At 43.6% G+C, this 27,811-nt stretch overlaps 1 protein-coding gene across 18 annotated transcripts in view; it reads right to left on the minus strand.

The window, feature by feature from the left end:
* LOC110473259 (protocadherin-15) overlaps window positions 1-27,811 on the minus strand; it is a 632,634-nt gene that overhangs the window by 24,253 nt on the left and 580,570 nt on the right. For all 18 annotated transcript variants that reach the window (XM_085583141.1, XM_085583131.1, XM_085583143.1 and 15 more), the window contains 3 exons: window positions 17,914-18,129; window positions 13,982-14,070; window positions 4,284-4,460 (listed from right to left, as the gene is read on the minus strand). In XM_085583141.1, coding sequence (XP_085439267.1) covers window positions 4,284-4,460; window positions 13,982-14,070; window positions 17,914-18,129 — 482 coding nt within the window. The remainder of the gene's footprint in view (window positions 1-4,283; window positions 4,461-13,981; window positions 14,071-17,913; window positions 18,130-27,811) is intronic.

The raw sequence follows: 27,811 nt of genomic DNA on the forward strand, positions 1-27,811 counted from the left end.
AAGTTTGTGTATAAACTCTGAATATCTAAAGAAAGCCTGAGATAGCTTTGATTTCCTTACTCTGATCATGAGACACAAATTCCACTCTTCAAAGACTTTTCTTCAAGGGCGGTAATTTCTTACAATTGACTCCCCTCAGATTAATTTCCTGATAAATCCTTGTAGCATTTCTTGTCCCTGTTTTTTTTTTTCATTTTGGAATTTTTGGGAGAATCCGCTTTGCTCTGGGTGTGTGCTGGATCGTGTCACAGGCAGAACAGCTCGTCCTGAAGGATGAATCTGGGCTGATTTCATGATACTGAGGGCAAAGAGGCTGTTCACCCCCAACCTCACAAAGGTGTCTGGAAGAATAATTCCCATTCCTGACGTCTTCCACAAACCATTTCCTTGGTACTTGAGAAAAAAGTCCCTTTTCCAACCTAAATGATGGGATAAAGTGGATATAAACATTCTCTTGCTGGTCACTAGATGTCACTGGTGCATGTCCCACGTCCTTTGAGCTGGCAAAAGCCTTCCCAGCAGGACACATTAAATCCCTGGATGATTTTAACCATCTCCCCGTTGAAATTCCGCTGGCATTTTCCTGACAGAGCCTTTTTAACAGGTTCGTAACTCAGCCATGAGCATTTACGCCATGATGGAGCCTGACACGTTGTGTAGGAGCTTCACACAGTTTCTTTTAACAGGGGACATTTTCCACTTAATTTATGCAGGAGGAATTTGCTGCATTCAACTGGTTTTTATGCTCCAATAAATCAAAGCCTCTTCCCTTTAAAAGATAGGAAAGGAGGCTGAACGTTTCAGTCTGGGAAATTATCTGAGTGGCTTCAGAGTCTTTTAGGGTTTGTGGAAGAGGGAGGACATAGTGAAATACAAGTGCTATTCAGACCCATTTTTGGGGTGTAATCAAACAGATTTGGAGCAAAAATCAGAGGAGGAGCAGCTGAGAAAGCTGGGAAGGGGCTCAGCCTGGAGCAAAGGAGGCTCAGGGGGGACCTTGTGGCTCTGCACAGCTCCTGCCAGGAGGGGACAGCCAGGGGGGGTCGGGCTCTGCTGCCAGGGAACAGGGACAGGACAAGGGGAAACGGCCTCAAGCTGGGCCAGGGGAGGCTCAGCTGGGACAGCAGCAGGAATTTCTCCATGGAAAGGCTGCTCAGGCCTTGGCAGGGCTGCCCAGGGAGCTTTGGGGTGCCCATCCCTGGAGATCTTCCATAAATGTGTGGATGTGAGGACATAGCTTACTGGAGGGCTTGGAAATGCTGGGTTAAGTGCTGGACCTGATGAGCTCAGGCTCGGTTTTATGAGATCCCCGATTAATAAAAACTTCAGGTAATCAATCATAACAATCTGAAGGAAAAATACAGATCTCTCCTTGTGTATCAGTTTTACAAAGTACAGGACAAGGAAAATTCTGCATATCTTGAGAGACACATGGGTTTTACCCCCTGGCACTAGCTGCTACATCCATGACTTCTAAATCATGCCTTGCTTTTCCAGGGAAATATTCCCCTGGAGTTATTGTGGGATTAATATTGTGGATTATGGGAGCCTCATGCTTTTTTTCAGTGGGGTTTGCTTCTCATGGTGACAGCTATGACTGTTCAGCTGCAGCTTGGTGAGCTGCTGTGTCCACCCCCTTCTTCCAGCTCCAGCTGCTTTGGGTTTGGATCCCTGACTCCTGTATCCCTGCAGTTCTCCACCTGCTGTTCCACTTCATCCTCAATTCCCCTCGTGTCCGACCTTCAGAAATAATTGTTTTCAAACAGTGACAGGTTCACCAGAAACTCTGTTAAATCAGAGCCTCCACTCTGCTTTAGAAGCAGGAGCACAGCAGGTGTTCCCAAAAAAGCCCATTCTGGAAAAGCCACAGGTATCTTCCAATACACAATCATTTGGTGAGCTGTATAAAAATCCCAGCTGGCAGAAGTCACTAATTCTGTGCTGTTGGTCCTGGATACATCATGGAATTGTTGAATACTTGGAAAATCACCTGTGGGAATTTATCCTCCTTATTGGTAATTAAATATTTAGGTAAAACATTTAATTTTTAATTAAATAGGATTTTTTTAAAAATTTTAATTTTTAGTAAAACAGGATGATCTGATTCTTTTGGACTTATTCACATCTCTCCCATCATATCCAGTTAATGAAAGGATCCTTTCTCCCCCTGATCCCTTTTCTGTCAGATCCAGAGCAAACTCTTGGCTGGCAGAAGGGTGGTTGGGACTCATGGCTTCTCAGTGAGGGGACAACCACTGCTGCAGTGTCCTCTGACCACGGCAGGAAGAACCTGAACCATCCCTCTGAAATCCAACTCCCAGGAGAGACCTTTCTCTTTTTAGGAGGTTAAAATCTTTGTGGATTTGGGTACATCCCTGGCCCAAATCTCCTGAGGTTCTGCCACTTTCCAGTGAAAACCTGGGAACTCAGCTGCAAAACTCTCTCTCCTTACTGCAGTGAGCTGATAGCCACTCACCTCTACGCTAAAGTCAAGGTAGCATTCACTGGGATTTTGCTGATTTAAATACTTAAAAGCTTTTGAAGAGAAGGAAAAAAAGCCCCTAAAAAGCTAAGTTTGCAGGCAGAGGGAGCATTTTAATGAAGTTGTTTTGCAGATGAATCCCCCTTCCCTTGCTGTTGGAATATCTGATTTTTAACCCATCTTAACTCTATTCTGCTCTGGATACTTCACTAGACACCTGAACATCCCTAAAAAGATATTCCAATATTTTGAAAGGGTGCCAAAATGAAGAGGGACATTTTTTTTCTGACCATGAAGAAAGTCTACAAAGGGAAATGTTTATTTTTCCTGGAATTCAAAGAGCCAAGCGCCTCCCTATTCAGATAACAACTGATTTTCATATCCTGATAGCAGTGGATTTACTGAGAGTTTTCCAAAGGGAGGAGGAAAAGGGTCAGAATCTTGAATAAAACTGGGAAAAATCACAATGACTCCATTCTGGGAATGACCAATACTGAAAAAATGACCACAAACACCCACGGAGTATCACTGAGGCCTGAAAAGACTGAATGACCATGGGGATACTTAAAAACAAATGCCAGGAGAAGCAAGGAGGCTCTATTGATACCCCCCTGAAAGCTAATAATTATTGCTATTCATTATATTTCATATACATTTTAATATAAAATATTAATTTTATATATTCCTACTTCAGAAAAATTATGCTGGAACACTAGAGTGGGTTCAGAGAAGACTTCAAGTGATTAAAAGAATTAAAACATAGCCCAGAGAAGAACTTCTCAAGAATAAAAATACAGAGGATAATGTGAACATGAGCCTAGACCTTGGTGGAACCCAGAAATTAAGAGCAAATGGATGCTTTAATTTAGCACCCAAAGTTATAATAAAACTGAGTCTGGAAAAATTAAAAAAACAAAACAAAACAAAACAAAACAAAACAAAACAAAACAAAACAAAACAAAACAAGTTTTTTCTTTCTTTAGAAGAAGAACCTCATTTGCATTTTGAAGAGTGGAGGTCGGGCTGCACTGAGGGTCATGTCCCAGTCTGTGTTTTACATGAGGTGCAAACCACTTCTGCTCCTTCCCCTCCAAAGGGAAAAAAAAAGGGGAAAGGAAAAGGGAAAAAGGAAAAGGGAAAAGGGAAAAGGGAAAAGGGAAAAGAAAAGGGAAAGGGAAAGGGAAAGGGAAAGGGAAAGGGAAAGGGAAAGGAAAAGGAAAAGGAAAAGGAAAAGGAAAAGGAAAAGGAAAAGGAAAAGGAAAAGGAAAAGGAAAAGGAAAAGGAAAAGGGAAAGGGAAAGGAAAAGGAAAAGGAAAAGGGGAGGGAAAAGGGGAGGGAAAAGGGGAGGGAAAAGGGGAGGGAAAGGAAAAAAAGGAAAAGGAAAAGAAAAGGAAAAGGAAAAATAAAAGGAAAACAGACTCAAGCTCCAAACAGAAACTGTGGGAAGCCTGAAGGTCAACACTGCAGCACCAAAGCCTGAAGATCACACAGGACCTTGTGTACATAGGAAAGAAATTCCTTGAAGGGATTTCAGTTGAAAGCTCCTCCACAGGGTGGACAAAACCCATCACAAGCTGTCACGGTGAAAATGTCTAAATCATATGGATTGGGACAATTTAGCCCAAAGCACAGGACTGAACTAGGAAGTGGCAAATTCCCAAGGTATCCAGAGGGGATATCCATGCAGCAGGTGTTTCAATGGATTTTTCTGCTCCTGTTATGCTGAAGCGGTTTCTAGCAGACTATCAGATTTCCAAACAATCCACGGAAACAGAGAGAGACCAACAAAACAAACACTCACTTAAAAAGTTCGTTCCTCATGATGGCTCTGTTGGTTTGTGGGTCGATGGCGTAGACCATGAGGTCGGACTTGGTGTAATCCTCCTCAGAATATCCATCCCCAAACCTCCGTGCTCCAATGGATTCCACCACCACCGTCGCCCCCGGAATCTGGTCTTGGACGTAGCGTTCCAAAATCCTAAAGGGAAGACGGAGCTGGAAAGCTGCATTGATTGATTTGTGCTGCTCACCACTGACCCCAGCCCAAATGAGGCAGTGACAGGAAAAACTCATAGGATGAGAAAGAGTTTGACCTTCAGAGCACTTTTAAATAGGAATTGCTACTCCACATAACCTCTGAAATGCTGAACTCCTGAGAAAAGCTTAGCAGTGCTTGGAGAGGTCTTCAAAAATTGTGTCCTTAAGTCCAGCTCTTTGTATTTATGACCCCAGTTGAGTTTTAAATGGCTCACAGGAATCACCACCTATATTTCACACAAAATCCCCCTGTCAGCCTTTTATTAAGTTATATGATTCCAGCACTTCCATTCCAGCCTTCCACAGGGTGCATTCCATAAATTTTCATCCAGAGAAACAACCACTTGAATGATTTTTGGTGGGATATTTCATCCAGGCCTCTGATATCACACAAAATTTTTGGGGCTGCAACGCCTGCTGCTCCAAAAGGCCCCAGGTTTTACAGGCAGGAGGAAATTGGAATATTGGGCTGACACTTTTACCACAGGAAATAAAATCAAATAAACTGCAGCAGGATTCCACAAGCAGGGGAAAGAAAGGCTGATAGAATTTAGAGGTAACAACAATAACAACAAGAACCAGACTTGCTAATAGTTGATGAGGTTTCCAATGTGGGACCAAGAAAGGTCCACTCAAAGCCCACAGAGAATTTTATAAACAAAGGCATAAATGCAAATATCATCAACTCTGCGTAAAAAAAAGGAGGGAGAAATAAACCAGAGCATCTGGAAGCGGAAAAGTTCCATCTAAACTTATAAGAAAATATAGAATTTTCTGGGGTAATTGATATGATCAGAAAATCAAAAAGCAAAAGCTGAGTTGGGAGGCAAAAGCAGGGGAACTCCAGGGGATGTGTTGCCTAATCCATCACGGATGCACCAGGGTCTGTACGAAGACACATCTCCCACAAAAAAGGACATCAGTGACTTTAAGGTGTCACTTGTTCAACACAGAACCTTCTGTAGTTGCTGAGGTTACATTTTTGTTGTTGTATTTTTTTTCCTGACACAAGATTTCCACCAGCTCCTGATTTTTCAAGACTCCTGATTCATATTTATCCAAAGAACATCTCTTCTCTTTGTGCATAAATTTAATGTGCCCTTAAACCCCATTGTAAGCTTTTAAGCTTTTCTATAAAATCTTGAAAAATTCAAGTATGTCAGAGCCAGGTCATACCTGAGGAGTAAATATATGGAATTACTGCAGAGAAAATAGGGATAAAGATTGGCTGACACAGTGCTTGTGGAGTGGTGTCCTCTGAACAAGCTCTCCTGTTGTTTGCAGATATGGAAAACTCTGCTTATCTCTGCTTCTGGCATACTCTGCACTGGCAGCCAAGGTGAGAACCTGTCACAGACACCTCAGCAACAATAATTCCCCCAGGAAAAACCTGACAGGACCAATCTGGGATATGGAGATTACGATAAAACCCCACCAAACATGATGGAAGTGTAAATGGCTAAAAAGAAACGACAGCCATTCTCAGGAAGGTGTTTGGCACAAGGTGTTAGGCAGAAAAAATGTGTGGGTCTCAGATTCAGTCAAAGGAAGAAATGGAGAGTTTCTAGCCAGGCAAAAGCCTGGGAAAGAGCTGGGAAAGAATATAATTAATTCTTTATCTCTCTTGTTTTTCACATTGTTTATAGTTAATTTCTATCACTGTGCGTCAAGCACTCTGCACCAATGCTGTGGGTTGTTTTCACTTCAGAACCAATGGATTTGGTCTTTGCAGAGCTCTGTATAAAAGACCAGTGTATTTTGAATAAATAGGAGTTTTACTCTCACAGCCGTCTGAGTCAGAGTCTCTTCATTCCCGTTCTGCCTCGACAGTGACACAAATGTGTATAGGACTTGCCTCTATAACTAGCATTTAATAATTTTTGTTGCAGGAGGAGATGCTTTTCATGGAATCACAGAATTTCAGAATCCACCCTGTGCCTGATGGCCACCGTGTCCGCAGCCCAGAGCACTGAGTGCCACCTCCAGCCCTTCCTGGGACACCTCCAGGGATGGGCACTCCAAAGCTCCCTGGGCAGCCCTGCCAAGGCCTGAGCAGCCTTTCCATGGAGAAATTCCTGCTGCTGTCCCAGCTGAGCCTCCCCTGGCCCAGCTTGAGGCTGTTTCCCCTTGTCCTGTCCCTGTTTCCTTGTACAGAACTCTTATTACACCCAAGACAGAAATGCTCCATCAGGTTGGAAAGTTATAATGTGGGATCACTTATGGCAGAATCAGTAACAACATTCACTTTCCTCAGTAATTCCTGGCATCCTCCTGGAATTCATTGCCTTTGAGAATATCTTTGCCTAAAACATAGTTAAAACTGAAGAACAAACAGAATGTTTGGGAAAGGGATCGAGGGACAGGACACAGGGAATAGCTTCCCAGTGCCAGAGGGCAGGGATGGATGGGATTTTGGGAAGAAATTGTTCCCAGGGCAGGCCCTGGCACAGGGTGCCCAGAGCAGCTGTAGCTGCCCCTGGATCCCTGGCAGTGCCCAAGGCCCAGTTGGACAGGGTTTGGAGCAGCCTGGGACAGTGGAAGGTGTCCCTGCCCATGGCATGGGTGGCTCTGGATGGGTTTTGAGGTCCCTTCCAACCCAAGCCAGTCTGGAATTCTGTGATATCACTTCCTGAGAAATGGGTACATTGCAGCCATTGGCTACACTGACATTGCAGGCAACCCCACAAAGTCCAGCAAAACGGCAACAGTGTTCAATTTGAAACACACAAATTGCATGTTTAGTTAAAACAGAATAAAATCACACTGAAGACTGAAAAGCTGTGGTTAAAGAACTCACTTAGAAATAGGGCAGGTCCCTATAGAGCTGTTTGAAAAATCCTGCAGCTGAACTTGTGATACTGAAAACACTGTAGTGTTTTAGAACTCCTCTGGAAATGGCCACTTGCCTGCAGTGGTACTCACAAAAGACAATTTAGTTTAGATTCCTTCTTTTAAGTAATAACAGCGACTGCAGCTCTGCTGTATTGATCAGCAGAATTCAAATTAAAATTAGTCTGTCACTTGTTAACCCCACACAGCTCATTCCTATCCCCCAAGTGGTATGTAAGTGGTGGAAGCAGGAGCAGAACAGGTAAAGACCCTTTCCAACTGCTCCAAGTCCACAGGAGCTGCTCAGTAGTGAGGAAAATGCCTCCCAAAGCAGCTCTATTAGCACAGCTCTCCCAGTTCCCAGCAATGACACTGGACAAGATGAGTTGCTCTGTCATCGAGAGATCCTGAGTCACAAAGTTCCCTTAAATTCCTTTGGTGATTTTTTTTCATCTTTAGATGCAAACTAAATGGAAAGGCAAAATAAAAGAGGGGCGTTGGTCTGCTGAGCTGTGCCTTGGCTGGGGAATTCTGCCTCATGGAGTCCCAGAATAGTCTGGGTTGGAAGGGACCTTAAAACCATCCAGTGCCACCCCTGCCATGGGCAGGGACACCTTCCACTGTCCCAGGCTGCTCCAAGCCCCAAAGTCCAACCTGGCCTTGGGCACTGCCAGGGATCCAGGGGCAGCCCCAGCTGCTCTGGGCACCCTGTGCCAGGGCCTGCCCACCCTGCCAGGGAAGGATTTATTCCCATCCATCCCTGCCCTCTGGCCATGGGAAGCCATTCCCTGTGTCCTGGCACTTCCCACTTTTGTGAAAATCCCATCTCCAGCCATCTTGCACATCCCCTGTAGGTCCCGGAAAGGAGCTTTCAGAACATTTCTAAACTGGTACTTCCTGGAACATCCCTGCAAGCAGCAGATCAAACCCCAAAATCTGGGATAAAGCACCACATTCCCAGCCTGCTCTCAGTGCCATGTCCATGTGTTTAAATCCACACCTGAGGTTGCTGTCTCCCCTTCCAGGCAAACAAGACCTTGGAGAACACAGGATTAAATTTAGGAGTTCACCCTGGCATCACAGCAAGAAGTTCTTTAGGAATTGAACAACCTATTTTGCTTTTGGAGCACATCAAATATTTTAAGAAATGGGGAGAAAAAAGCCTCCAAGCATTCTTTCTTTCAGGACTCAGATTACCAAAGACTTGGAGTGAGCAGTGTTGGAGATTCAATATTCTGCATAATTTTGGCCAAAATTCTAGTTCCCAAAAATAACCTGGTGCAATAATAATGATAAATTTGTATTCTAGGTGTTTGAAAAAACAAATTTGGCAAACACCCAGAGCTGAGAGCATCCAGCCTCCACCATCAGCATCAATACACACTTTTCAAGTGCTTTAATTAACTCCTCAATGCTGCTCCACTTCAGGCAAATTCAGACTGTGTGGAGTCTTTGTGGGATTAATAAGTGACAATGAAACCACTGGTTTTCAACTGGACTTTCCTGAAGAGACCAGGACCAATTCCAGCCCCTCTGGTGAAGTCAGTGATAGATTTGGGAGAATACCCTGGAGCCCCAGCTCCCAGATTCCTTATTAAAATATAAATAGAACTCAGGGAAGGGTCTACATATCCTGTGTTGCCTAGGGTTTATTCCAAGCCCAAAAACATCACTTTTTTATAAAACAGCCTTTCACAAAGGTTATTTTTCTATCATACATGTGTCCAGCAGGAAGAAGCAACACAGAGACAATTCCCTCTGCATAGAATAACATATATACTATTTCATAATAAAATTATCAATAGTATTTAGAAAACAATCCAGAGCCAATTCCTTAATACCCACTTATCTGAATCCTATAAAAGCAGAGAATTAAGGTTGGAAAAATTCTTTAAGATTCGAGTCCCACTGTCACCCCAGCACCACTACAAGCAGATTGGTTTGCACACCAGAAAGGAAATTTGCTTTATTACACACTGCTGCAGTTGCTTTCCTTCTCTTTGTGCTCATCCTGTAAAATCCTGCCCTCCAAAAACCCTACACACACTCCAACTTTTTATTTCAGCCTCATTTGTCCTGGTCGCAGAAGGAACATTGCACTCATCCAAAGAATAATACCCAGAGCCATCTCCCCTCTGACCCCGAGGACAATCTCCAGATCTCAGCACAAAAGGGCTTTTCCTGCAATTGTCAGCAATTCCTGGGGAAAGCAGGAGTTTACAGCTTTATCCACTGCATTAAGAGAGCTTTGGAGAGATCCATTAGCACAAGAACCCTGGGAGTAACAGAGAGCAGGATCTCACTGAGCTGGGGCTTCCCAGCTGCCAGGAGCAGCAGCAAGTGGAAAAACTGGAGTTGTAGAAGCTTGGGTCTCTATTACCCGACTTAATAAAGGTGGCCTGCAGTTATTAATCATCCTGATTGCTCAGGAGGGAGGATGGAACAGGCTCTGTGAACACTGCACCAAGCCCTGGGACACTTTGCCAGAAAAGCCAGATTAGCTGGACATGAAACAAGAGTCCCCCTAATCTTTTTATTTAATCAGATTTTATCTAATTCAATCAATTCTGTTATTATCTAATCTATTCCTTTTTTAAGTTTGCAATTTTATTTGGAATGAAACATTACAGTGTGAAGAACTGACAGAGAAAAAGGGGAGGGGAGGTGGAGTGGAGGGACAGGAGCAAAGTGACTCCAAAATGTTCCTGTCAGAGAGGTAAAGTGTGACATACAGAGCAGCTACAACTGGATCTGTGACTCAGGAATGTTTCATGAAGGGCAGGAAACCAAATGTCACCTGTGGAAAGGGCTCAAGGGCAAGGTCACTGCCACCACCCCAACAGACAAACAGTCCAGTCACCTGTAATTAGATTTTATTCAGTAATTATCTGGCAAAAATCTTAAAGTGAGCACGGAAATGTGACTTCTCCTGTGGGAAAAGTAACAAAACTGAGTGATTTATACCCTGCAGCTGAGATGTGCTCAATTTTTACCAGTTCAGGGACTGAGGAGAAGAAAAAACACAACTGCAGGGAAATCATCCACGTCTGAAACACTTCCCTGAACTGCGTGTTCCAGCTCCCAGATATAAAATTTATTGTCTCATATACTATGATTAGACATAAAATCTTATGTGATGCACAATATACATGTGCTGTATATTATGATATATAATTTACAGCAGTATTTACTGCTGTAGTATTTTATAACATCTCTTTTAAGTGCAGCACAGTTTCTGTGCATTAAGTAGAGTTCCTTTGAAGAATGACGGCAGTCAGCTTTAGATATGCAAACCATTAAGTCAGAAGGTTCAATGTTCATATTCCAAAAAGCTCCCTCAGCAATAACTCCAAGAATCAGCACTGGATTCTACATTTGGATTGTTAGGGGAAAGCCTGCCTGGCCACTTCTGCATTGTGTTAGAGGGTTCAGCATGGATCTTCTTTACCTGGGGAACTGCCCCATTCTTTTCAGAGCATAAAACTGACTGAGAAAAGCATGGCTGAAATGAGGGGAGAAACCCTGGGGAGCTGCACAAGGAAGATCTGGGGATCCTGACATCCCAGGGGCAGCAGAGGAGCTCTGGCAGCGGGTCAGGGAGGGATCCTGGCCCGGGGGCAGCCCTGGAGGCACCTCTGGGTGCTGTGTCCAGCTCTGGAGCCTCAGCACAGCAGGGCCAGGAGCTGCTGGAGCTGAGCAAGGGCCTGGAGCATCGGGGTGCCCAGGACAGGCTGAGGGAGCTGGGGCTGCTCAGGCTGGAGAGGAGCCCCAGCAATTCCCCCTGCACAGGAGGCACAACTTCTTCCCTGGGCAGTGCCAGCCCTGAGCACATTGTGCACAGAGCCTGGGGGCTCTCCTCCCTGGGGCTGGGGCAGAGCTGTGTGCACACCATGCTGTGCCCTGGGCTCTGGGATGGCCCTGCTGGAGCAGGGAGGTGCCACCAGCTGCCCACTCGGCTCCCGCAGCCACTCTGTGACTCTATATTTGATCCAAAGTCTCATTTTAACCCACTCCACTATTCCACTTCAGAGGAACTGTTGTGATATCTCATCTATACAGGAGTGTACAGAAGAATTTACTTCCCAAGACAGTTCTCTTCCCTGCTGGATGGAAGAAGCTCAGATCTCTCTTAGCAGTCTGGCTTATCTGACTTTAGGCAGAGCTTTAAGTGGCCACCATGTGAAAACCAAGGAATTAAACGCTCTGAGAACACCTTTGGCTGTTTTATTTCAGGAGTGGGATTCGATCATGCCTCTGGGTTGCTTCCAACAAAGGATATGCTAAGATTCCATGAAATGCTGTTCCTTGCCCAGCAAACAAGCATTCCCCTCAACTTCCATATTTCAAGAACACTCCGTCATCTGCCTCCACCAAGTTTTCTGAATTTTCCACCAAGCCTCAGCCTATTTTCTCTGCCCTTCCTGCAGCAGACAGAAATGGCTCTGTCTGCACAGCCATAATTAGAATGGGCAAGAGAAATGGTAAATGGGACATTGATGTGCAGCCCAGAGAATATGATGAAGTTAAAGCAATTGGAGGAAAACTCTGAATGACTGCAGAATATGCTGTTGGAACTGTCAGGGAAGACAAGTCCATTGTATTCCTCAAAAAACTCCTAAGCCAAACAAATATTGATGCTTTAAATCTTCTCTTCTCTGCTTTGATCCCTTTATATGGACCATTAACTCCCACCCATCTCTGGCTGTGCTGAGTGTGGGAAAACTGAATTATATAATTCTTAACACCTCATAACTCCTCGTGAAAATGACAGAACCTGGTATAACTTCTTCTCCAAAGTTGTTTAAACCACTATTTATTTTACTGTGAAAAATCACTATAATTCTACAAATGACTCCTTTCCCCCCCCCCCCACCCTAACATTCCCCATCACCTACTCTTGGCTAAATGTTCTATTTTCAGGGATTAATATTTGCCAAAATGAGAGGAGAAAGAGCTGAGTAACCTGTGTAGTGACTAAATTAATTCAGACTACAACAAGGTTTATGTTGATCTTAAGGATCATCTTGTTCCAACTCCCCTGCCACAGGCAGGGATACATCCCACTAGACAGGGCTGATGATAGTCTTTTTCTCTGTTAATTAATTATACATTCAATTTTATAAATTACTGCATAATTTGAAGTGGCAAAACTACTTTCGTATGAGCTTCCAAATAATTTGTTTTCCCTTTGTCTGTGGTTGCACACAAAAATACCCCCACAAAAATTTTAATTTTGTTTTTATGGGCTGCACTAATTATTAAACCTGTATAAAAACAGGGAGAGGTGATCTTTGAAATTTAGGAGGAAAACATGAGAAATTTGAAGAGAGCGGTGAAATAAATAGATTTCTCTGTGAAATAGACCTTTGTACACAGCTACAAATTTATTTTTTAGATATTTGTTCTCTGCATATATTTTCGGGAACAAATGGGCTAATTTTAAAATAAGTTGATGTAATTCTTCTGGCAAAGGCTATCCTTAAAAACTTCTTAGAAGAGAAATTCTCCAACTACATTATCTGCCCATGGTGTTTGTGAAGGTAAAGACTTCCCAAGATGATCTGGAGAACTCATTATTGATAATATTGTGGGGTTTTTAAAACTTTGTACTCATTCCAAAGCTTTGCTCTCATTCCAAAACTTTGTTCAATATGAAATTCAGAATCACAGAAAGGTTAGAAGTGACCTCCAAGACCATCAAGTCCAACCATCAACCTCCATCACCCTGCTTACCACTAACCCATGTCCTCATGTGCCAATTCCACATGGTTTTGAACACTTCCAGGCATGGGGACTCAACACTTGCCTGGATATCCCCTTCCAATGCTGAAGCCACCCTGTCCATGCAGAAATTCTCCCTAAAATCCCATCTAAACCTCCTGTGGTGCAGCCTGAAGCTGTTTCTTCTCCTTCTGTCCCTCGTTACCTGAGAAAAGAGCTTTACCCCACCTCAGTAGAGCTTTCTTTTGGGAAGTTATTCCTATTTCTAGGCAATCCCTCCTTGCAGGAAGTTATTCCTGGTTCTAGGCAATACCTCATTTTAGGAAGTTAGTCCTAAAAGTTTTCCTGGTTCCAGGAAGTGCAGTCCCTGTGAGTTCAGCCTGAACAACTTTATTGGTGGTTCTGACATTCAAATCTCTCAGAGCCAACACACACCTGTCCCAAAAGAGAGGGAGAAAAGGGGAATGTATCCCAAATCTCCAGGAGCAAATCCATCAGGAATTTTTACTAGCCCAATGAAGATGTGAGGCACTCAGAGACTTTTCCAATGACTGGTTGGACCACCAACCCCAAGGTATTGCAAATTCTATGGACAACACAAGCAGGATGGACCAGACCTGTGGGAAGTGCCACTCGTCACAGATTGAAATGACAAAAAAAAGGACAAAGATTGGTTATAGACTAGTTCCTACAGCATTTTCTAGCCCATATGAACTAATTCCATGACAGCAAGTAGAGAAAATTGTCTCTGTGTTACAAAAAGAAGCCAGAAATGCAAACCTGACCCATGGAAGCTGATGTGGTGCCCAGGGACTCTTATTGACCAGATAAAAAACCTCCCTCACTCCCTGATCCATCCAATCCCAAAGCCAGGGAACTGTCTGATATTTGGAGAGAAAATAAATTGATTACCCAATGAGTTGGTCTTTGTTTTGCTCCACAAGGGTGGGAGGAACGTTGGAGACAATCACTTGCATGTCCAACTGATTGACCACGGAGACCTGGAAAGAAAAGAGGGAAATTCAATTGGCACTGCCAGGCACAGCCCCCTCCCTTCCAACAGCAATGGAAAAATTCCTTTCCTGCCTCCACACCATGCCCCAATATCCACATTTCTCCTTTTAATTCCAAATAGCAGAGCTGGGAAATCTTGCAGCCAAAGCCCATAAACATCAAAGATTTAAGTGGAATTGTAATTTCAGATCTGCATTAGAATTATGGATTTTTAAGGTGGGGACAGCAAAAGCTGCCCTTAGTTTAGATTTGACTCAGAGAATCTCAGATCTCCCACGGGCTGTATTCAAAATTACTTCTGAGCATTTGGGTGGTTTGGATGCCAGGAAAATCCTCCCTTGGAGCCATGCATGTACACCAAGGGAAATGGAAATACAGGATTAAATCCACAAAATCAATGCTACTTTGTTAGGAAATCAGGAAGGAAAATGTTCATTTACATTGAAGCGATCAGTGAGAGGTTTTATTTTAATCTCCAATTGTTTTAGCTTCTTCCTCTACCATAAAACTGCACATTTTACAACTGAGCTTGTTCCTTAAAAAAAAAAATAAATTAAAAACAAAGCAGGAAAAAAATGCTTCTAATTCACTCAATACTTGTGTGCTTTGTTGGAATCAAATTAAATTTAAGTTTTTCACCAAGATACAGAGTAACCTTAGGGAAAATATCTGGCAATTATTTTTTTTAACTATGAACCCAACACCACTCCAATACTGTGGAGGATTCTGGAGGAAAATTTGGAAAACTAGGCCAATGTTAAAGCTGATAAATTTAAAAATCAAGGGTTAGTCGATTCTAAAAGAAATAAACAAGCCCTGATTTTCCAACGAGGAGCCCTGGAAGCACAGCAGCAGAAAAACCTAAATGTGCTTCCACATCAAACACTGATTCACCAGCTTTGAAGCTTAATTCAACTTTAAATATTTAAATGTTCTTGAAATGTCATCAGATGCCCTGATCAGCACGTACAGGCTTCTGTGCAAGAAACACAGAATTATAATAAGCTCCAAATAAAAATCATGCAACGGAACTGGAAAGCAATGATTAATTTAATAGAATTAATTACATTAGCCAATTCAAGCAACCACTGTGCACCCAGGAACTGAAAAGAGCGTAAAAGCAACACCAAAAACAAAGGCAGTAATTCTTTTCTTATGGAAGAAATCACAATTATCATCACTTGTTCATGCACAAAACCAGGGATAAACACACATTTATGACAAGTTACAGGAAACCAAGGGTGTTGGACAAAAATCAAGCAACATTTGAGGTTTCCATGGTAACATGAACTTGCTTGTTATTATCCCCATTTGTAAAGGCAGGCAAAGCAGAAAATTGTTGGTAACCTCTAGCCCACGAGTGATATCCCTTTGATCCCAAGCTTCGCTCATTAGGCACTTCCCAAGTTTTAAATCCAGCAAGGCAGAGCCTAAAAAGACTCTTGATTGTGATATGGCACCAATGGATTCCTGGGAGCAGCTGGGACCCAAATGAGGAGGGACCTTGAAACCTCCTCAAACCCCAACGAACATTTGATAAAGTTGATATCTATGACATCATGAACGTGATACCCATGATCTCAAATAATGATAGTGAATATCCACTACTGACCCTTCCTCAGCACCTTTAGGTGCTTCCTTGCAGCAAACTAATTTTAAAATGTAATTTTTGTATCTCTTTCACCTCACAGATGCTGAGAAGGAAAACTCCACCAACATGGAAGCAAACTGTCAAGCCACAGGTGTCATCCTGGTGTCCTTCCCATGGATTGTCCCCACCAGCATGAAGACCTTTGATCAGGGGATTTGGCAGATCCTGCTGCTGCCAGAGCTGTGCCAGGCTCTGGGGAAGCACCCTGGTCTCAGCTCTGGAGGACACCTTGCTCTGCTCAGCTTCTTCCCAGCATTGTCCCTCAGGTGGTGACCCACCTCTTCTCCCCAGACCTCCTCTCAGTGCAGTCCTATCTTCTTCCCCTATATCTTATTCTTTTGCATGGGAGTAATGAAATTAATTTTTCTGTTCTCTGTGCACTTTATGAGCTATTTTTGAAAGAAATAACATCTGAGAGCCTGAGCCCTTGATCCCACAGCAGGAAAATCCTGTTAAAATCATGGGAAAGGATCTTAGTGGATGGATCACACTTGGTGCATAAAATCAGAGAATCCCAGAATGGCCTGGGGAGAAGGAACCTTAAAGCCCATCCTGTTCCACTCCTGCTATGGCCAGGGACACCTTTCACTGTCCCAGGCTGCTCCAAGCCCCAAAGTCCAACCTGGCCTTGGACCAGGGATCCTGGGGCAGCCACAGCTGCTCTGGGCACCCTGTGCCAGGGCCTGCCCACCCTGCCAGGGAACAATTCCTTCCCAATATCCCATCCATCCCTGCCCTCTGGCACTGGGAAGCCATTCCCTGTGTCCTGGCACTCCATTCCTTGAAAATTGTCTCTTTGTATTTCTTGTCAGCTCCCTCAGGCACTGCAAGGCCACTACTGGGTCACCCCAAAGCTTCTCCTCTCCAGGTGAACAATCCCAGCTCTCCCAGCAGAGCTGCTCCATCCCTCTGCTCATCCTGGTGCCTCCTCTGGACTCATTCCAGCAGGTCCATGTGCCAGTGTTCTAGGTGGGATGGGATCAGTCTGGAATTGTATCTCCATCTCCTTCAAGTTTCCAGGCCTTGCTCAAAACACATGGGTGCACTGCTCATCACTCAGCCAGACATCAGAAAGAAACCTCTATAAATTAATGAGACATCCTTCACTTTCTAACGTTAATGTCGATTCCTTCTGGCTATATTTTAATATCCCATTAGTACCTAAATTACCTGAGAATGCCCCATCATTTTGGGAGGTCAAGCATGAGGGTGTCATCTTTTATGTTTATTTGGTGAACTCCTGCAGAACTCACCACACCAAGGATTCTGGCTTTCATCTATATCCTTTGACAGTGTTCCCGTGAAGTGGATAATGTACTCCATCCCTTTCACATTATGCTAATATTGAGCCAATGTATCAAGTTTATAGGCTTTCAGGAAATTTAGCTTGGATGGTTTCAGTGCCTGGACCAAGTCAATGTTCTCTGAACAGCATAAAACCACAAGCCTGACACCTAAAGATGGTGCCAGATCTGAAATGCTGCTTTCTCAGGGACTGAAAAGTTCATTCGCAGGCCAAAATTATTCCTTAACTTAAGCAACTAAGGACATGGACATGACCAGCAGGGACACAGAATCATAGAATGGTTTGGGTTGAGAGGGGACCTTAAATCCCACCCCTTCCATGGGCAGGGACACCTCCCACCATCCCAGGCTGCTCCAAGCCCTGTCCAGCCTGGCCTTAGACACTGCCAGGGATCCAGGGGCAGCCACAGCTGCTCTGGGCACCCTGTGCCAGGGCCTGCCCACCCTGCCAGGGAACAATTCCTAATTCCCAATATCCCATCCATCCCTGCCCTCTGGCACTGGGAAGCCACTCCCCAATGTCCAAGCACTACAGGTCTTTATCCAAAGTCTCTCTCAATGCATCTTGTAGCTTTTTCGGGTCCTGGAATTCCTCAGTGTGGTCACCCCAGAGCTTCTCCTCTCCAGGTGAACAATCCCAGATGTGCCTGCCTTTCCTCCCAGCAGAGCTGCTCCATCCCTCTGATCATCCTCTCTCCAACACATCACAAAATCTTTTGGTTTAAGAAACTAAAAGCTTTATTCCGGTGCCTTCAAAAATCTAAGCACAAGCACTTTATGGCTTTTCTCTAGGTCTTCCTGGAATTAAACTTTCTGCAGTGTTTCAATTTCCTCAGGAATTATTCCATAATAATAATCCCTGGCTGATACTTACAAGCACGTCTGCTTTGCTGCTCAGTCCTTTGCCGTAATCGTCAGTGGCAATGACCTGGAACTTGAAATAGGATCTCCTCATGTTTTTGAAGAGCATGGCAGTTTTGATCAGCCCTGTGTAAGCCTCAATCACAAAGCCTTCTTTGCCATCCTTGATGGGGGGAATGATGAGCCTGTATTGCATGGCACTGTAATTCCCAGTGTCCTTATCATCAGCCTAATGGGGAAAACGAAACAAGCAGAGGCAAACAGGGTAAATATGCATGGAAGGAGTCATTAACCTTGTCCTTTAAATAAAGTTACATCTTGGCCCAGCAAATTTCTGCTACTCTGACATTTAAAATATTAGATCCCACAGCACAGATATGGCTGCTACTTTAAATGCTTCATTTAACTTTGCTGCACTCAGTTTTGCTTTTCCAGCAATTTCTTCCTCCTCTCTTGGCATTAAACTGCTCCAGAAGAAAGAAAGAAAAATTAAAAAGTAGAAAAACATAAGTTGACTTTCAAGTCTGCAACAGTATTTAAGAACTGTTTAATTCTGAGAAACCTCCACTGCCACAATCTCATTGAAAAGGAATTATCAAAGAAAAAACCATCTTGGCAACTTGTGCACAGACTTGCACAAGAATGTCTTTCATAATAGAGATATTCTGGTGGAGCACAGGTATTTTTGGTGCAATTTTTTATTAAAATAAGGAAGGATTGAGTGGCATTCCTGCAGTGGTTTCCAGGGACCTGCTGGGCACCCCAGTTCAAGACACAGAGCTGCCCTGGCACCATTGCTGAACTGGATCAGGATGCAGAGCTGGCATCAACCAGGCAGCCCCAGGAATTGTTATTCCACTTTCCCTGCTCCTGCCAACCCTGTGTAGCCCCATCCTGACCACTCCAGCCCCATTCCTTATGCTTCTGTTCAATCTGTATCCAGAGGGAAGCGTTTCCAAGGACCCCGACAGAGCTTTCCTATGGCTCCTTCCGGGGATCAGTGAGGTGGGAGCTAATTAATGCCTCAGCACTCATTAGTCTTGGTCACGGCCTCAGCATCTGGGATACTTCAGGGTTTATCAGCAGGTTTTTATGGAAATATTGGCACTGCTCCTGAGGCCTGTCACTTAAGCTAATGCTGGAATAAAAACCAGCCTTAACTTTGAAAAGGTGCACGTAAAATCCATGGAAAATCCATACTGTGCCACGACTTAAGAATGAAAAATAATAAGGGTTTGTGTCAGCATGAAGAGTTCAGACAATCATGGAATATCCTGAGCTGGAAGGGATTCACAGGGGTCACTGATCCAACCCCTGGCCCTACACAGACACCCCAACAATCCCACCCTGGGCATCCCTGGAGCACTGTCCCAACCCTCCTTTAGCTCTGGCAGCCTCGGGGTCGTGCCCATTCCCTGGGCAGCCTGGGCAGTGCCAGCACCCTCTGGGGAAGAACCTTCCCTGAAATCCACCCTAAACCTCCCCTGACCAAGCTCCAGCTGCTCCCTGGGGTCCTGTCCCTGCTCACAGAGAACAGAGCTGTTTATGAGACACCACAGCTACTAAAAGAGAATTATCACTGCAAGGTCATTAAGCCTTCAACAGAAGGCCATTAATCATCATTAATTACTTCCTCACCAGCACTGAACAAGTTCTAGATGGTGAAAATCATCCCTTCTGTTTTTTTTTTTTTTTTAATTTTATGATAATTTTTCAGGGAGTACCAGCACCAGATAAGCGATCCAGGTACTCAAAGCTGTGTATGCTCCATGCTGCTCCAACTCCTATCAGCCCAGATTCCCAGACAGAACCATCCAGCACTTAATGGATTATATCCAGGCTGGTTTAGCTGGAAAGAGCAAGTTTCACTCAGAACAGCCCGAAAGATTAGCTCCTGGAATGACACTCATTATGGACACACAACTGGTTACATTCCCACCCTCTCTCAATATTTTGCTTTCTTCTAAATTCACAAAGCTTCATTTGGCTCAACTACCAGAAGCATAAATATAAGATATGTTGTTTTTGTTCTCCAGCTCTGTAGTTCTTTTTAAGGCTTTTAAAAATGAGAATGCTGCCTCTTGGGTGAGCTCAAACTCCTTTACTAGTGATTTTAGGAAAGATGGGAAGGTTAAAAAGCTTTCTGAAATTTACTGTTCAGTCAAAAAAGTAAAGATATCAGTAGGCTTTTCCAGAGCATTCCAACTTTCCAACTGGCACGGGGAAATACAACCCCACGACATCCCAGAGCCAGCAGATGGGAACTTGACAGGTGGAGAGTCAGGAAAATTGTTGGCTTTCCACATAAATAAATTGCTGAAGGAAGAAATGAATGTGAAAACACACTATGTCATAGAAGTATGGAATTTTTAAAGTTGGAAAACAACTCCGAGACCACCCCAGGCAACCTTACCCATTAAAACACATTGTGCAGTGCCACATCCACTCATTCCTTGAACACTTCCCGGGCTGGTGGCTCCACCATTCCCTGGGCAGCCCCTTCCAATGCTCTGCCACTCCTTCCTGAAGAAACGTTTCCTAATATCCAACCTGAACTCAAGGAAGTGGCTGAAGAGACACACCAGGTGATGTTTGGATGGTGAGAAACAAAGACAAAAATTAAAGCAGCACCTCAGTTGTGCCTGGAGTGCCAGGACACAGGGAATGGCTTTCCATGGCCAGAGGGCAGGGATGGATGGGATTTTGGGAATTATGAATTGTTCCCTGGCAGGGTGGGCAGGCCCTGGCACAGGGTGCCCAGAGCAGCTGTGGCTGCCCCTGGATCCCTGGCAGTGCCCAAGGCCAGGTTGGACAGGGCTTGGAGCAGCCTGGGACAGTGGAAGGTGTCCCTGCCATGGCAGGGGTGGGATTGGATGGGATTTAATGTCCCTTCCAATCCAAACCATTCTGGAATTGCAAGGTAAGTTCAGCTCATACAACACAGCTCAGGATAAAGCCATGACCAATCCAGAAAAGTCCTGCTTGGACAAACCCTCTGTTTTATCCACACTCAGCTTTACATGTTGGTAATGCAGCTGGGTGGGGAAGAAAAACAGAATTCCTGCACTCCCACATGGCACATGAGGGACCTGGCAGCAGCCACAGGAGCAGTGTCTGATCCAGCTCCTTAGGGACATCCATGAGTGAGCCAGGTTTTCCACAGAGTGCCCAGTGAAGTCCAAAGCTCCCTAGAGGTGCCCTGGAGAGGAGCATGATGCCCTTCCAATAAAAAGCCAATTTCTTTGTTAAAATGGATTTATGAGGTTGGTTCATCTGGGTCAGAAGCCCATCATATTTTTAATATTGGCAAATTCTCTCTCAATAAAAGCTACAGCTTTTAATAGTCACTGCTTTCAATGACACCAGAAATCAATTTCACCTTCAGCATTTCATGCCTGGAGACGTGTGTGACTAAAAACAAACAAAATTTGGATCCAAATTAAAGTATTGATGCTGCAGGCACAGGCATTAAATGAAGTCAGGCCTTCTGCACAAAGCTCAAGGCACTGGAGCTCAGCACTAATGAGATGTTTAAGTCTTGCAGCTGAGTTTAAGGCATTAAACTGCAGTGAAAGAGGCCTTTTGACATTTGAAGCTCACAGCTTGTAAAGTCCTGCAGAGTTCAGGTGCCTCAAGCTGGTGGACAGGCTCTGAGTTAATTGTCACCAATTCGGAGAGCTGAGTGCAGCCCCAGAGCCATCAGCAGCCTCAGCATCATCACAACTCAGACTCTTTCCACATCTAGAAAGATGAGCAAACAGGTGCCAAACAGGCCAGAAAAATTATCAGATTCCACCTTCAAATATTTAACTTTGTTGTTTACATTCCCCTCTTTCTCTGCTTTTGGACTCAACCTAAGGACACTGGGCTTGGCAGGACCAGCAGAGAGAGCTTGTGAGCTGCTCCCAGGAATATCCCAAACTTCTCTAATCCTAGGAAGGATGTTTGCTATTCCTGTAATTTGTCCTGAAGGTAAATATTTTTGACACTTCATTAGGAAGAGATCTATGACATCTCAAGAGTTACATTATGACTGTCAAAGAAGAGAAAGAGCTGCACTTAATCTTAATATTCCAACAGCATATCTGCCTTTTGTTCTGCACAAGAAATACAGATGTCTCCTAAATCCTGCTGTGATTGAGGGCTGATAAATATGGATGATCTCAGGAATTACCAGGACAAATTCCAGCCTCCTGTGATTGAGTGTAGGTGCGCCCACACAAAGGGAGTTGGGTCAGGATTGCTGCTGCTGCCTCCAGCCCTTTCCCATCCCCTCCCACAGAGGGGGATGAGGCACAACTCCTGGGGTGCTCCCTCATCCCAGCACAAAAGCACTGAGGGTATTTTTACTCAGAGGGAGATGAGGCCCTGGCACAGGGTGCCCAGAGCAGCTGTGGCTGCCCCTGATCCCTGGCAGTGCCCAAGGCCAGGCTGGACAGGGCTTGGAGCAGCCTGGGACCAGTGGAAGGTGTCCCTGCCCATGGCAGGGGTGGCACTGGGTGGGATTTGAGGTCCCTTCCAACCCTAACCATTCCGTTCTCTCAGTGATCAACCCATTCTTTTTCTCTCCTTTGCAAGAAGGCCCAACAAATGATGCCTTTAAAGCCTAAATTAATTAATCTCTGGCTCCATGTGACTGCACAAGCACAGCTCGATGGCAGGACACCCAGGGAGGCTGGTAAACCTCACTCAGTGTGACAGCAGCACTCTGACCCTGCCACCAAAAATCACCAGTGGCATGTTTGGGATGAGCATAAAAATTATCAGTAACTCCTGAAGCTGCATAATCATTGATGATCCCAGTTTTTTGCATTATCAGCCTGAGCTAAATCCAGATTTGCTGCTCAGAGTGAAATGCAGTGGTTAATTTGAAATGTTTCCCACCTGCCTCACAGGGTCACCCTTAACCACAAGCCTGAGGCTGCTAACAGGGCATGGAAAATAGCAGGATTGGGATTGGGCTGCTGAAGGGATTTTTCCCCCTTCCTAGCAGATGGCAGCTTCAATGTTCCCAATCAGTGGCTGGCACATAAAGCAGCTTTTAGAACCAGACCGTTTTTGCTGGTAGGAATTTCCAGATTGTTGCAGATTTCCAGTTCTAACAGCACAGCTGCCACTGGTCTGCTTTAGGGGAGGTTTCACTGAGTGTTCTACAGACACCTAAGCCTGGAAATTTGAGGGAGTCATTGAAATTTTCCTTTATTTCCTGTATTTCTTCACTTGCATACTCTTTTCCACCCTCATCTGGTTCAAGCCCTTTGGACCTCCTGCTCCTCACCTTGGTTTGCCATTGGCTGCCTCAGGAATTTTTACCCTTGACTTTAAAAAAAATTTATATTCATATTCAATTTATATTTAACATAAAATATACCATATATAATACATCAACATATAATATATCAATAGATCTATATAATAGTATATTAATGGTTATTTTCATACATTCATTAATATTGATTTTTATATTCCTATTGCTTTGAATTTATATATCACTACATCACTGATACTGATCACTGCCCAGCTCACTCCCAGTATACCAAAAATTTTATAAGAAACATGGGTAGGAAGAAATCAGGTGAATGGGAATTGCTCATTTTGTCCCCCAGTGGTGCCTAAAAACCTCCCAGATGCCAAAGGAAACAGGGATTTCTTTTGGCAGGCTGTCTCATGGGAAAAGGTATTAAATAAGAGGGGTTCCCAAAGCTGGGTTTTGAAACAAATAATTGGAAAAATGGATTTTACTGTCATTTTTCTTTGGCCAATAGCAGTTAGTGCTTGATAGAATAACTTTGTGTGTGTGTGAGAGGAAGTAAAGGCCACACACGTGGATTTCCTCCATGGGATGGGAAAGATCCAGGCACACTCCCCACTCTCAGCTCCCCTAGAAACCTTTACTCAGAAAGGCACATGCAGGACCAACAGTCTTCAAAATGCCCTCATAAAACAACGTAATTGGAATAATCTTCAATTACATGGGAAAAAAATCCCAAAGGGTAAGGAATGCTCTGATTTTGCCAGAGGAAAATAATAGGAAAGTAAGAGATCTTAGAGTAAAAAGTTTAGGAAACCAACATAAAAAGCAGGAATATAATTTTTGAAGGAAAAATGGCTGGCATAATATTTATCTGAGCAGGGCACACAGCTTTTTTGGGGGCCAGATGTTCCAGCAGCTCGAGGCTGCAATGTTGTCACTGCAATGGACTTTCAGGGGAGATTTTTACTCCTACCAAGAATCATTTCTCTCTACTCTGGGATCCATAAATCACATTTTAAGGAAGAAAAGGTTGTGACTCGCAAAGCAGTTGAGTTTTGTGCATGAGTTGTGCAACAGCCAAAGGAGGGATGAGCCTCCTGAAAATGATACCCTGAAAACTCTCCTGGGTGCCCAAGGTGGAATCTCTGGAATTCCAGAACTTGCCACTCTGAAGATTCCCTTACCATCCCAAGAAAAAGGAAATATCAAAAGAAATCTACAGGTTATAGGCACAGATAGAAAAAAAATATATTTAATAACAGATCTGTGGAAAAAAAAAAACCAATTTTGGTATTCTCTCCTTATCCAAGTATTTTGACTGTTTTGTCCATTGTTTTAGCTAATTGTGGGATCTCTAAGATGCTTTTTAGGTGAAGAAAAGAGGAATTCCTGCTCCCCTGTGTGTCCTCAGGGCCAGAACCTGCAGCCTAAAATGGCTTTGGTTAATTTTACTCTCTTCTGTTGAGATATTTTAAGCATATTCAATATTCAATAAAGGATATAAAAGGGAATAAAGGATAAAGGTCCATGAAAAATCTGGTCAGAAAGGGTCAATGAGCATAGGAAAAGGCTAGAATGAAAATATTGTAAGAATCAAAGCATTTCCATCAAATACAGCCAATTCCAGAGCCTTGGATTCACTGGCATTATTTAGGCAAGATTCTTTCCCTGCAAACTTTTTCAGGACAAAACCACCTTTATAAACTGATCAGGAATTCAGACAATTCTGTTTTTTCACTAGAATTGGGACCTCTGATATTTCCTCATTTAAATCTGTAATAATTCAATAATTTAATAAATAAAGGAAGAAAAGCAGAGGTTAATACTGCTAATATTTAAAAAGCAAGAGCTAATAACATTCTATTATAGGGAAAAGCCAATTCCTGCTGGTAATTTCCCTAAAGATTCTTTTGTGGGCTTGTATCCTGGAGCAGATTAAAAATATTGTGTCTGGGGCTCAAGGAAGCCCAGTTGGAATTCTGAGGGGGAACAACAGGAGTTCCATGAAAATACCAGTGTAAAACAAAATAATTCTAACACAAGGAAACACAAAGCAAAGATCAAGACACAGAATTAATAATTAGAGGCTATGCATGTTGCATCTGGCTTTAATTAGTATATTCCTAATGAAAACCACAAAAAGGTCTTTAATTAAGGGAATGGGCTCTCAGATACATTGGAAATTCTGGGTAAAAAATGGGAATTGCAGAGAAAGGGAATTCAAGCAGCCAGGAGCAAATCCTTTGCTAAAAATTGCCATTTAAATATATACTTTTTTTTTTCTTGGAGCGTCAGTAACTCCCAGGTTTCAGAGGCCACTGCTTGTAATCCAGTCGGACCCACAGAGAATAATTAATGTGGTTTATCACTCCCCCAAATTAATTCTGATTAAAAATGACTTTTGGAGAATGATTTGTGGTATTCTGCTAAGCTTAAGTGTCCTTTTCATCTACTTAAAGGAATCTTGCTATGAATCTGGAGTAAAGCAGCTCATTATCCTCATCTAAAAGGCTTTTATACTCAAATGAATGTGTTTAAGAGGATGCTTCTGGCAGCAAACCCACTGACCTTAGAGAGTTGGGAGAAACTCCATAGGATTAGTCTTGGTACATATCAACTGTTTGGATGATGAGAGAAGTTTTTATCCAACATTTTTTTTGGTCTATTTGTTACTAAATGAAATTTGTGTGGAAGATTATGGACTCAGGAGTAGTTTTCTTCTCTCCCTATTTTTTTTAACTTATTTTTAGTGATTATTTTTATTATTTGTGAAATTTTGTTCAAGACAGAATAGAGCATGACTGAGGCAGCCAAAGGTGAGCATCTGAGTGTTCAGTGGCGCATTTGTGATCAATTGATCCAAAATTGATCTACATCAACTACTGTATTAATAATTAAAGACCACAGTCCTTAATTATCCCCGTAAGTTATTATGTCCTGTTAAAGAAGAACTTAACTGCAGGATTTTGGGATTGTTTTTGGAAATTGCAGTTTTGTATAGGGCCATTTGAAATGCTGGGAAAGCCTAGACAAGAGAAGCCCTGGGAAGATTTTAGAGCCCTTTCCAGAGCCTAAAGGAGCTCCAGGAGAGCTGGAGAGGGACTGGGGACAAGGGATGGAGGGACAGGAAACAGGGAATGGCTTCCCAGTGCCAGAGGGCAGGGCTGGATGGGATTTTGGGAAGGGATTGTTCCCTGGGAGGGTGGGCAGGCCCTGGCAAAGGGTGCCCAGAGCAGCTGTGGCTGCCCTGGATCCCTGGCAGTGCCCAAGGCCAGGCTGGACAGGGCTGGGAGCAGCCTGGGACAGTGGAAGGTGTCCCTGCCCATGGCAGGGGTGGCACTGGGTGGGCTTTAAGGTCCCCTCCCACCCAAACCCTTCTGGGATTCTGTGTTTCCAATACCCCACATATGAGGCTCATCAAGGCTGCTGTCAGTGCCAGCAATAATAAGAAGATACTGAGAAAATCACTTCTCAAAATCGCTCATATGATGTGAAAGAAACTGAGCAACTGTCAATGAAAGTACAAGATGAAAGCAAATGCATTAAAAACACCTCCTAAGAACCTGTATTTCCCCCTGGAATCCAAACCTGAATAATTTCTACAGTGCAAGCTCTGTGTGTACTTTATTAATGTTCTCCTAAATTTCAACTTGGAGAGTTGCTCATTTCATTCTACTCCTCAAGAAGAGACATTAATTTGATTAATTATTCTTAAACCAGGCTGGAATGGGGATTGTGTTTAACTAACAGAGCAATTACTTTTGCTTTCTAAAGGCCAGGAAAAAAGGTAACGAGCACTGACTGCTGCAGATGCTCGGTGCTACAACAATAAATTCTGCCTGATCCTCTGCAACAAGAGCATTTCTTAATTATTTCTAATTTTACTTTCACTAAACACACAATTACGTTTAACGCGATCCACTAATACCAGCTCCTGGCTTAGGCCTCATTCCATTTTGTACCAGCAAAACCAGGGAGGATTGGAACAGAAAAAGCTTAAAGACACAAAATTGACATTTCTTTTTGCTCCTCTTTTGTGGACTGATACCTGTTTTGAGTCATATGTTTCTAAAGGGCAAAAGCAGATTTTTGTCACCCCCAAATTTCCCTTAGCTTTTCTCCACCCATTTCTTATCCCCTTGACTGACAGACAAATACCTGTGCCTAAGAAATCCTCTTGGAAAACCAGGAAGGATTTCACAGCCTGTCCTCATTTTGTGGGACGACTCCAAATGTGATTTGACATTTGTGCCTCATGTTTCATTTGCTTTCAGATGGAACAAAATGTTCCTTTCCCTAAATTGCTTTGCCTTTCAGAATTTTTTATCTACTCCAGTGCCTCTGTCCTGTTATCCGCTCTCCACAATTCCCTGGAAGGAGGATGGAGCCAAGTGGGGATGAGTCAAGTGACAGGAGGAGAGGAAACGGCCTTGACTTGTTCCAGAGGAGGTTTGGATTGAATAATTGGAAGGATTTCTTCATAGAAATGATGGTTAAGCATTGATCAGGTCAGTGGTGGAGTCACCATCCCTGGAAGTGTCCCAAAATGTGTGGAAGTGGTGCTTGGGGACATTTTTGGTGGTGACCACAGTGGTGCTGGGAGAAGGACTTGAGGGTCTTAAAAGTCTTTTTCAATCTTAATGATTCAGTGATTTTT

The sequence above is a fragment of the Lonchura striata genome, chromosome 6 (genome assembly GCF_050655825.1).
Source record: "Lonchura striata isolate lonStrDom1 chromosome 6, ASM5065582v1, whole genome shotgun sequence".
NCBI lineage: Eukaryota > Metazoa > Chordata > Aves > Passeriformes > Estrildidae > Lonchura > Lonchura striata.